General features: G+C 34.8%; 1 protein-coding gene across 1 annotated transcript; it reads right to left on the bottom strand.

Annotated features, from left to right (window-relative positions):
* LOC109820931 (glu S.griseus protease inhibitor-like) lies at positions 743 to 1228 on the bottom strand. The gene is made up of 3 exons (XM_020387127.1): positions 1154 to 1228; positions 1050 to 1068; positions 743 to 951 (listed from the first exon to the last, which is right to left on the bottom strand). The coding sequence occupies exons 1-3, from the start codon at positions 1226 to 1228 to the stop codon at positions 743 to 745; spliced, it is 303 nt and encodes a 100-aa protein (XP_020242716.1).

The following is a 13070-nucleotide window of genomic DNA, read 5'->3' as shown; positions in this document are numbered from 1 at the left end:
ATTTCCTTGGAGATTCTAGTTATTATATACGGTACTTGCTACTGCAACGATTATCCATGGATATTGTAAATTGATCCATGTACGGCATACAGTATTCATGCATTATCATTATCTTTATGTGAAATATTATCTGGTCCGTTTTATGTGAGCACACTTATTATTATTATTGAAGTACTTCTGCATTGTTTGATATACACATAAAAACACCTTAATCCGAAAGGGACGCTTTGAGTTTTTGGAGGATCGGCTGTAGCTTATGTATAAATGGAGAAAGCTATTGAATGTATTTAGACAGTTTACTCTCTGTCAAAACTATATAATTCAATTTCTATTGGAGATCGGACCATTAGTCTCTTTTAACTTGTTGTTTGAATATTAGAAAGAACAACAGTAAGTAAAGAAAAAGGTGATTTGTTAGTTTGGTTGGTTGAGCTCATACTGTTGAGAAATGCTTTGATATCCAAGGAAGCAATTGACAAAAAGGTCCGTGTCTTTGGACGGCCATATTACCCTAAAGTTCAACCATCTACGTAATTACCAAGAAGGCAACAAATATGAAATGACTTCTTGTCGTGACACCCAACATCTGATATCATCAAAATACGACAATAAAACCGTAAGATTGCAAACCTAAGACAATAAATATTCCATAACATTTATTGTCTCTTTTCTTCACTCATTTATTCAGCAACGATGACAACCGATCACAACACAATCAACAACCACAACTGGGCTTCAAAATCTATCCAACTTTAGGGACTTCAACGACTACATTGTCATCGTTCGCCCAAACCCACACCCGAGTGCATCGGAAATCCTGTACAATGGAATCCCCGACGTGCACCACAATGGCCTCCACCCTGTGATTCTGAGCCTGGATTATGGCGACTGCCTCGTTTGCGTTGTATCCTAAGAGCTCCAGCCAGCATTGTTTCCCTTCACATTCATTATCTGAGCACAGGATTAAACATGAGATGTTTCGAATTACCCCACAGAGAAATAGAAAATTGTTTTTAAAAGAGTTAAAAAAATTAACTCGGGGTGTCTACCTGCAATTAACCCTGGAAACTAATTGGAAAGGCATATAGCCAAGCAAGCAAAAAGTACAAGTAAATACGCATGCAAATAACCAGTAAAAAGGAAAAATATATACAGATGACAAATAAGCAAGGACTCTTGGCGATTTGAATGCTTTTCGATCTTTCAGATACTCACCATGAGTTGCCATTTCGAACTTCTTCTCCTGTTTTCTTGAATGGATGCTTGAGTTTTGAGAAATTTCGAGGTTGGAGGTGGTATTTATAGTCTATGAAGCCCACAGCTGTTGCTTCTTGGAGTTAGCAATGTAGAATATGCATATCTCCTATATTGTGGTCTAAGATATACGGCTAAGTAAACCTTTGACAAAAGAGGTCTGGCCGTGAGATAATTTACAAAATATCGGCCAGCTAGCATTGAAGCTTAAACAATATTAAGACGAATTAAGTAAAAGAAACTACCAGTTCTCTTTTGTATGATCTCACACTTGCAGTAGAAAAATGCATAATCTCCTAGCAAGCAATTGACCGAGTGGATTTGAATATACTAATTAACATTAAGCCGGCTCCAAAAAGAAACATGGATAATGTCAATAGAGTCAATACGTTTTCTGCGTCTCTAAGCAAGCATTTACATGAAAACTTTAGATCGATATTGCCCCGATATTCAACATTTTTCCATAGGGTTTGATCTCAGAGCTTCTTTCAGTTATCGGTAACTAAATTGGAAAAAAGAATCATATAAGTACTTCATTGTTGATCTAACATCATATTTGAAAGTTCACAGCGAAACACATTTATCTGAAAGTTGGAAAAAAATTAGCATAGAAAAGGATTACAAAAAGGGAAATTAAAAGTTTCTAGCTTGAATCCGTTAAATAAATGGACAAAAATGAATTCGATAAGCATTGAGGCCGGCCTCTACAATAGCTACCTAACCTGTCAATTGTTAAAATTAACGCGTTAGTTAGTTGTCTTTTGTTTAGGATGTAACCGAGTTTATGTTCGAGTTTATGTTGTATTAAATCCAATGTAATGAGCCATGTGAGTTTAACATGGGGTTGTTTCATAAAGAGTCAAATGAATGGCTAGGATTTGACCTTACAAATGATGTGGGAGCCAACATAATTGGAATCGGAGCCTAGATGGATCATCTCCATTGGATTTGTGCAAAAAGAGTGGGAAAACAACCCTCTTTTTTATGGTTAATTGCAAAAAGAGATCCTAGAGAGGGATTTTCACTTCCTGAGAACTTAGAGAGGGATTTTCACTTCCTCAAACATGGGTATGAACATCAATCGTCTCTCTATTCCTATTTTTTATGGTGAAAACTATGATTATTAGAGTATCAAGATGAAAACCCTTTTCATCTCATAAGAGAATTGGGATTTGGTAGAGGACGGGATTGAAGAACCCACTACATCTACACTTTCAATTACCAGTAAAAAGGAGAAGAAAAAGAAAGATGTAATTGCAAAAGCCCTCCTTTTCATTCAATAATCAGTGTCAAATATTTTTTTTTCAAGAATCATTGGAGCCTCTCAATCTAAGGAGGCATGAGACATCTTGAAATTTGAGTGCCAAGAAAACACTAAAAAATTATCCAACAATATGGGTTATACCTCACGAAATCATGAATTTCAGACAACACGATATTATTAGCCAATAGATTGAAATGATTAAAAATAACCAAAATTATAGATTATAGTTCATGAAATTGTGAACCACAAAATTATTTTCCAACAAGCTAAAACAAATAAAAATAGACAAAAATAATGGATTATAGCTTATCAGATCGTGAATTTTACCTCCGCGAAATTTTTTCTCTCGGTCGAAATGAACAAAAATGAAACAAATTGTAGATTATGTAGCTCTTGAAATCATAAATTTTGGTTCTACAAAATTATTTGCCAATGGATCAAAAGACGGAAACTAACAAAAAATTATGGGTAATAGTTCATGAAATCACGAATTTTAGACACAGGGAAATTATTTTCCAATGAGGTCAAAAGGAATTAAAAAATGTTAAAAATTATGGTTTATAGCTCATAAAATCATGAAATTTCTCCTCTGCAAAATCCCCCCCTTAGGTCAAAACAACTTGAAGTGGACAAAAATTATAGGCTATATAGCTCTTAAAATTGTAAATTTTAGACTTAGCAAAATTATTTGATAATGGGTCAAAATGACTAAAAATAATAAAAAATCTTGGGTTATAGCTCATAAAACCATGAATTTTTTTACTCTGTGAAATTTCAATGGCCTATAACGAATAAAAGTAATAAAAGATCAAGGGTTCTTGCTAATAGGTCAAAACAACTAAAAATGACAAAAAATCATTCGTTATAACTCATGAAATCTTAAAATTTTGACTACGTGAAAATTGCCAATGTGTCAAAACGAATAAAATGGCTAAAACTTGTAGGCTATATAGATTAAGAATCATAAAATGGACTCCATGAAATTATTTTTCAATGAGTCATAACGAAGAAAAACGGTCAAAAATTATTTATTATAGTTCATGAAATTGTGAATTTTTTTTGTTAATATATTTGTCAAGGGGTTGAAAGCACTAAAAGTAGCCAAAAATCATGACTTATAGCTCATAAGATCATAGATTTTAGACCCCATGACACTATTTGCCAATGTGTCAAATTGATAAAAACAGCCAAAATCAGGGATTTAGCTCATGAAATCATAAAGTTTTGACTCTATAAAAGTTCAATGAGTTATAATGAATAAAAATGGTAAAAAAATCAAGTGTTCTTGCTAATGGGTCAAAACAAATAATATTTATGAAAAATCAATTGTTATAACTCATGAAATCTTAAACTTTTGACTACACAAAATTATTTGCCAATAGGTTAAAATGAATAAAATGGCAAAAACTCATGGGTTATAATTCAAAATATGAATTTTGGACTGCATAAAATTATTTCTTAATGGGTCATAATAAAGAAAAATTATCAAAAATTATGGGTTCTAACTCAGGAAATCATGAATTTTTTCTTTCACGAGTGTGTTTGCAAAAGTAGCCAAAAATTAGGGTTTATAGCTCATGAAATCATGAATTTTGGGCTTCTATTTGCCTATGTATCTAATCAACTAAAAATAGCCAAAAATCATTAGTTATAGCTCATAAAATTATGAATTTTGTATCCTACAAAATTAATTTTTAGTGGGTCGAAATGTATAAAAGTGGTAAAAAATTATGGGTTATAATTTGTGCATTTTAGACTCTACAAAATTATTTCTTAATAGGTCAAAGTAAATAAAGTGGCCAAAAATAGCAGGTTATAACTAATGAATTCGTGAAATTTTGCCTCTACAAAATCTTTTTCCGTGGGTTCAAAATAAGAAAAATGGAAAAAAAGGAGTTATAGCTCAAGAAAATGTGAATTTTAGACTCAATGAAGTTATTTGTCAATGAGTTGGATCAACTAAAATGTACAAAAATTGTGGGTTATAGCTCATAAAATTGTGAATTTTTAAACTCCGCAAATGTATTTGCCCATGGGTTCAAATAATTAAAAATGGCCAAAAGTTATGGGTAATAAATTATGAACTCGTTGATTTTTGACTCTTGTAGAATTTTTTGCTAATGGGTCAAAATAAATAAAAAAAAGCCAAAATCATGAGTTAGAGCTCATTAAATCGTGAATTTAGACTTTGCAAATATATTGGTCAATAGGTCAAAACTACTAAATATATCAAAAATTAAGGGTTATAGCTCATGAAATCGTGAATTTTTAACCACACAAAATTATTTATCCATAAGTTGGAATGATTAAAAATATCCAAAAATCATAGGCTATAGCTTATGAAATGGTGAATTTCGGGCTCTACAAAAATTATTTTTTAATAGGTCAAAATGATTAAAAATGATAAAAAATTAATAGTTATAGCTCATAAAATCATGAATTAATACAAAACAAAACTATCTTCTAATGATCCAAATCAATAAAATGGTAAAACAATTCATTGGTTATAGCTTATGAAATCATGAATTGTTTACTCTTCAAAATCTTTTTCCCTTAGGTCGAAATCAATGGAAAAAGGAAAAAAAATTATAGTCTAAGCTCTTGAAACTATATATTTTGGACTCAATAAAATTATTTTTCAAATGGTCGAATTGACTACAAATGACAAAAACTCATGGGTTATAGCTCATGAAATTATTAATCTTTTACTCTGCCAAATTTCTATGGGTTTTTTAATGGAAAATCTCAACGGGATTTTTGTAATGAATAAAAATAGTAAAATATCAAGGGTTCTTGCTAATGGGTCGAAAAAACTAAAATTGTCTAAAAATTGTGTGTTATAAATCATGAATTTTTAACTTTGCAAAATCATTTGTCAATAGGCCAAAATAAATAAAATGGCTAAAACTCGTGGGCTATAGCTCATGAAATCATAAATTAAATCACAAGACATTATTTCTTAGCGGGTCTTAATATAGAAAAATAGTAAAAATCATGGGTTATATTTTATAAAATCGTGAATTTTTTACTTTCTAAATATTTTTGCCACGGGGTAGAACGTACTAAAAGTAGCTAAAAATTATGGGTAATAGCTCATAAAATCATAAATTTTGGACTCCATTAAGTTATTTTCCTAATGTCTTAAATTGTCAAAATAGTAAAAAAAATCATAGGTTGTGGCTCATGAAATTGTGAATTTTAGGCCCACAAAATTAATTCTCATGGTCAAAATGAATAAAAGTGGTAAAAAATTATGGGTTATAATTCATAAAATCATGAATATTGGACTCGGTATAATTATTTGATGTGTCAAAATAAATAAAATGGTTAAAAATCATGGGTTACAACTTATGATATTGTGAAATTTTGCCTCCACAAAATATTTTTTCGTAGGTCTGAAACAAACAAAAATAGACAAAAATCGTGGGTTTTAGCTTATGAAAACGTGAATTTTAGACTCTACAAAGTTATTTGCCAATGGATGGAACAGACTAAAAATATCCAAAATTTGTGGATTATAGCTCATGAAATTGTGAATTTTAGACTTCAAAAATGTATTTGTCAATGGGTTGAAACAACTGAAAATGGCCAAAAATCATGAGTTATAGCTTACAGTATCATGTATTTTAGACTTATTTGCTAATTGGTCAAAATGAATCAAAGTGGCCAAAAATCATCTTATGAAATTATAAATATTAGCCTCCACAAAATTATTTATCAATGGATTGAATATTTAAAAATGGTGAAAAATCATGGGTTATAAATTATAAAATCATGAATTTTAGACTTTACAAAATTATTTGCTAATAGGTTGAAATGAATGAAAATAGTAGAAAATTATGTATTATAACGCATGAAATGATAAATTAAGAAATTATTTGCGTATAGGTTGAAATGACTAAAAAGGGCCAAAAATCATAAGTTCTAGCTCATGAAATTGTGAGCTTTAGACTTCACAAAACTATTTATCAATTGGTCGAAAAAACAAAAATTGCAAAAAATCACAAATTATGAAATCATGAATTTTGGACATTATGAAATTATTTGCTAATGTGTCGAAACAAACAAAAGTAACAATAATTTTTTTTTTTGGTGGGGGGGGGGGGGGGATAACTCATGAAATCATAAATTTTAGACTTTGTGAAATAATTTGCCGATAGATCCTAACAAATAAAAAAGGTAAAAAACTATGGGCAATAGCTCATGAAATATGAATTTCGACCTCTGCATTGTTAATTATCAATAGGTAAAAATGGCTAAAATTGTCCAAATTTGTGGGTTATAGCTCACGAAATTATGTCCAAACTCTGCAAAATTATTTGCCATTAGGTGAACAATTACAAATGACCAAAGTAGCAGATATAGCTCGTGATATCGTGAATTTTAGACTCTGTAAAATTATTTTCTTACAAGTCAAAAATAAATAAAAATAACAAAAAATCATGGGTTAGAACTTATCAAATCATGAATTATACCCTCCGTGAAATTATTTTCTCTACAATTGAAATCAATAAAAATAGAGAAAAATCATGGGTTGCATAGCACTTGAAATCGCATATTTTAAGACTCCACAAAATTCTTTGATAATGGGTCGAAAACACAAAAACTGGCAAAAAATGTGGCTAATAACTCATCAAATTGTGAAATTTAGACTCAATAAAATTATTTACTAATGGGCCAAAATGAGTAAAAATGGCAAAAATTATGGGTAGTATCTCATAAATTCATAAATTTTTTACTCTTTGAAATTTTAATGGATTATAACAAATCAAATTGGTTGAAACAACTAAAAATAGTCAAAAATTATCATAAAATCTTAAATTTTGGGCTCCACAAAAATATTTGCAAATGGGTCAAACGAATAAATGTCTAAAAGTAGTAGGTTATAGCTCATAAAATCATAAATTTTAAACTCCATAAAATTATTTCTCAATGGGTTGTAGCAAAGAAAAATGACCAAAAATTGTGTTTTATAGCTCATGAAATCGTGAATTTTTTCCTTTAGGAAATTATTTGTCAATGGGTTAAAATAACTAAAATTAGCTAAAATCACGAGATATAGCTCATGAAATCATGAATTTTGGACTCCACGAAACTATTTGCTAAAATGTCAAATTTACTAAAAATGACCAAAAATCATAGGTTATATAGCATATGAAATCATGAATTTTGGACCACGCCAAATTAATTCCCAATGAATCAAAATGAATAAAAGTGGTTATAAATCATAAGTTATAGTTCATGAAATGCTTAATTTTAGACTCTTTGAAATTATTTGTTAATGAGTCAAAATAAATAAAATGACAAAAAGTCATTGATATAGCTCGTGCAATCGTCAAATTTTGGGTCCATGATATTTTTTCCCGCGCTAGCGCGGGTCTGTCGCTTCTGCCGAACTTGTATGTTTCCTGACTTTTCTGATTTTTCGGGACTTGTAGTTTCCCCCGTTTTGCGTGATTGATCATCTTGTTAATTTGTATGCTCCGCGCGAGTTTGACCGATGCGTACGATTTGACCGACGTGCGCGAGTTGATTGTTGGGTGCGCGTTTGATTAATGCGCACGAGCTGATTGACGCGTGTGAGCGGATTGATTTGACGCACGTGAGCTAATTGACGCACGCGAGCTGAATGATGCGCGCGTGCTAACTGACTGTTGGACGCGATTGGACGCTTTGAGTTGATTGACGCGTGCGGGCCACTTGACGTTTGCCGTTGTGGTGGTTCGTTGTCGTGTCATCAACGGTTTGCCGATTCGCTTCATGCGTTTGTCGGCGTCGGATAATCCTCTTCGACTCGGATAATGACGTTCATCGCCTTCTATTTGTCTTGAGCTGTATTCGGGGACCTATAGGTAATTTTTGACGCCTACAATGTATTTTATAGAATTCATGCGAATCTATAAAAAAACCTTGATATCCCAACAAATAGTTTTGTGAGGCAAAGAATCCCACAACCAAAATTACGCATTTGTTTTGATGAAAATATTAAGGAAGTAAATGGATGGAATTTGGCTTCGTTTCATCTTTCATAGAAGTTCCATTTCTTTCTTCATTTCATTAGCTATATAAAAAAAGCCCTAACAGCTCGAAGTTGAGCGAAAGTTTTATGCTATCTCTCAATCTTCTCCAAGATCTAGGTTGACTTATTTGCTGGGGGAAGACAATGATTTTCAAGCTCTGGTGAGGAGACCACCGTAATCAGCCCAATCCTTGGATTCATCATAAGTCATTATGTACCAAAAGTAATGCCTACCACTCTTAAAGATCAAATCTTTTCTATGAACCTTCTCAAATCTTTTTTTTTTGGTTCATTTAGAATCTGTGCTCTTTGTATGATACCTTTTTTTTTCTAGTGCCCTTTGGATGCAGCTGTGTTTTCCATAGTTGCTTCGGGAATTTTGACCTAACCAACTAACATGAGCTCTAGGCCCTCTAAAGTCATCTCCAACCCATCGCATCAAAATGGTGTAAATTTTGCACCAAAATGATACAAAAATCATATCAAACAGTAATTCATCTCCAACCTATTGCACCATTTTTTGCATCGAAAAGAATATTCTTAGTATATTCATTTTTATCTACTTTTATATTATTATTTTTTATTCCCTATATTTTTAACTATTTCAACAATTAACCCCACATATCAAATTTTATTTTTTTCACATATTTTTCAAACAAAATGATTTATTATTTAAAAAATTAAACTAATAAAATAATAAAATATTATTTTATTAATTAAAATAACTTGATTGCTAAAATATTATATTTTTATTATTGATACTGCCAAAAAATGTCGTGATGAACAGTAATATCACGATGAACAGACAGTAATATCACGATGAACAGTGCGACGCCATATTTGCGTCGCACTGTTCCTTTTCACCAAAATGGCGTGGGAAATGGGGCATGGTTGGAGAAGGAATAGTCCTGCTGCACCAAAATGGCGCGGGAAATGGAGCATGGTTGGAGATGCCCTGCGGAAGCGGGACAACCAAATAGGCGTGCTTCGAAAACCAAATCAAACAAACGTCGAGATAAAGGCCAAACAAATCAAAACAACGGTACAAATCCAAACACAATAGTTTTACGTGGTTCGGCAAATTGCCTACGTCCACGGGGCAAGAAGGGGATTGAGTTTTCACTAATAGAGAAGAATAGTACAAACTGAGATTACAAATCACTATAAGGAACAAACTAATCTCACCAACAAAGCTCTTAATCTCTCCAAATAAACCCTCAAACAATTGCTCAGAAAAACTCTCCTTTTTCTGTGCTCCAAATATCCCCAACCAATCTCCAATCAAAGCCAAAGAAATCCTAATTCGTATGTTGGTATTTATAGCAAATACCAAACCCAAATTGAACAGGAACCTCAAACTGGGCCTGACCCGCTTGGCGGTCGACCGCCAAAAGACCGCGGTCGACCGCGCAGCACCCAGAACGACTCATGCGCCTCCAAACCTGTTCTGATCCAAATTTCTCGCCGATTCTACAATTCTCCACCTCAGCAAAGTTTCTTCCAAAACTGAGCCGACACCAACCAAGCCAAATGCCTCACTTGTTGCATCCAGTACGCCATGACAACGGACTCACGACAACGGACTCCATCCACACAAGTCGAGACCCAAACGAGAGTGCGAACACTCACCCAAACGTCGATGTCTACTCACCAAATCGGCTGCATCAAAACTGACTGCCTACGTATCCTCTTGCCTAAGGAATCAAGCATTCACGTAGTTCACCCAAACGGCCTTCAAAGGCCCTCAATCCAATAGAAGAGCACGCAACCCTCCTCCATCATCACCAAATCTACGACTGATAGCACCTCCAATGGCCTCAAACTGAAACGATCCAAACACCTCTACCTGAGGTGAACCAATGGCCATGTCCAAACTATGCCTATCAGCTGCACTCAAATCAATCAACACGTCATCTGCATCCGAAACCAAATGACTCCCACATTGTGTCACCTCAGTTGAAATCCCAAATAATGCAGAATGACCTGGAGTATGTGGAATAATATCCACCCAATATGGAGTAGCATCACCCTCCACTCGCTGTGATATCCAAACGATCTGATCAACACTCTCCACCTATCGAGAGTCAAAAGTGACATACCTGCTCAGAACGAAATTAGAAGCTCCCAAACGATAATCAAACGAGCCTCCGAATCCCAAACGTACAATCGGATCAAATCTCACATCCTCGGTGTGACCAAATGCTGGGTAACCAAATATCCGACACCAACCAAAATCTGAAGTAGCTCCACCAGATCCAATAGCTCCTAATACAGCAGTCGACGACCTATGACTAAGATGACCTAAAAATGTCGAAACTCCAGAACTAGAACCAATGCTCGACAACCAATGCTGATCCTCCTCCAGAAATGAACGACCCATCAAAACTATCATCTCATCTCGTCGCTCCAAAGTTTCCTCTCCAATGAAGTGTCTCAAACTGCCATGAGCTCAGCACAAATACAGTAGGTCCCTCTTGTACCTCCCTCTACAATCAGAATGAAGTACCTTCACCTTACTCCCAATACACTTCTTCAACTGTTGTTGACTACTAGGACTTTAAAACCAACGGGACTTGGTTGCAACCCATAAATGCCTAGTACAATCCCCAACATAGGAAATCAAAATACCAATTTACCTTCCAATGATGCCTCCTTAGAAGGCTCCCAAATGCCTGAATGAACACCAAATAGAAGACCCCTAAATCATCGAATAGAAGTGCCAAACTCCATCTCGGTCTCCTTTCTCATATCAATGTGCTCAAAGGACTTCAATATGCAGGTCAAGGGCACTTCTCAATAATCCAATGTACCGTATCAATAATCAAATAACCCAGCCTCAAATCCTTCTATCTCGGCCAATTATCTCAAAGCACCAACAAATGAAGAATAGATCCAAACTGATAAAGGAGAGAATTTTACCTCCAATTGAAATCCTAACAAGAGTCTCTAAACGATCTCACCCCACACGACGGCAACGAGATCCACAAATAGGAAAAATCTCACATTTATCTCCAACGAAGCCCTCGAAGAGCCTTCAAAGCGATCTACTCCTCCAAATAGCCCAAGCGCCAACAAACCAATGCGGAAACAAACGAAGAATAGATCCAAAACTGAGAAAAGAAAGAAGTTTTACCAAAAAGATCCCACCTTTCTCACCAACTGAAATCCTAGACGAGCTTCCCAAATCGATCTACTCCTCCAACCAAGATAAAACCCTAGATCTGAAATCCGGAGCTCTGATACCAATTGTTGTGCGCGGCGCGGAAGCGGGACAACCAAATAGGCGTGCTTCGAGAACCAAATTAAACAAATGTCGAGATAAAGGCCAAACAAATCAAAACAACGCACAAATCCAAACACAATAGTTTTACGTGGTTCGGCAAATTACCTACGTCCACGGGACAAGAAGGGGATTAGGTTTTCACTAATATAGAAGAAGAGTACAAACTGAGATTACAAATCACTCGAAGGAACAAACTAATCTCACCAACAAAGCTCTTAATCTCTCCAAATAAACCCTCAAACAATTGCTCAGAAAAACTCTCCTTTTTCTGTGCTCCAAATATCTCCCCAACCAATCTCCAATCAAAGCCAAAGAAACCCTAATTCGTATGTTGGTATTTATAGCAAATACCAAACCCAAACTGAACAGGAACCTCAAACTAGGCCTGACCCGCTTGGCGGTCGACCGCCAAAAGCCTGCGGTCTACCGCGATCAAACGACAGAGCCACAAATCGCCTACAGGGTCTCGCGGTCGACCGTGGCGGTCGACCACGTGGATCCGTGCACGATCGCGGTCGACCGGCCTTGCACCGCGGTCGACCGGCCTTGCACCGCGGTCGACCGGCCTTGCACCGCGGTCGACCGCGCAGCATCCAAAACGACTCATGCGCCTCCAAACCTGTTCTGATCCAAATTTCTCGCCGATTCTACAAATGGATGCAATATTTAGAGTGTGACTCTATAATTTTGTATCCTTAATTGAAACTTGTTCAGCTTTTGATTTTTCTAGATGCAAGTTTAATTTAGAACGGAAGTCTGGATGAGATTAAATTCTTAATATATAAACCAAAGAAATCAGACTCATCCGTTTGAGCATGGCTTTATCACGTGCACAGTAGCACCAGTGCACAGTGATACAACATACGTATTGTCAACAAATACAGTATTGAGTGTCATAATACCCAACATTTACCTGTAATGTCGTAGAGCGGTAATCAATTATGCCCACAAGTTCAAAATATTAGGCAATGAACTAAAAATTATATATTTGAAGCATAAGTTTGAAGACCTTTGTACATTTTGTTCAAGGAATATGTGCATGTCACTTGGATGATGAAGTATTGTCTGCCGACATCTGCATGATAAAGGCTCTTACAAATTCTCACACATTCAGATAATAGAATGCGTATAAAAATACAGCTAATTGCCAATATCAACATCTTCACACATCTTGACAATTGCTGCACAAATAACTAATTGCAGCATTCCATCAAAATACAACAAAAGAATAGAAGAAGAGGAGGGGGGGG

This window comes from Asparagus officinalis, chromosome 8, assembly GCF_001876935.1.
Source record: "Asparagus officinalis chromosome 8, Aspof.V1, whole genome shotgun sequence".
Classification (NCBI taxonomy): Eukaryota; Viridiplantae; Streptophyta; class Magnoliopsida; order Asparagales; family Asparagaceae; genus Asparagus; species Asparagus officinalis.
Note: the sequence above shows the minus strand (reverse complement) of the source record. Positions and strands in the feature narration are given on the sequence as shown.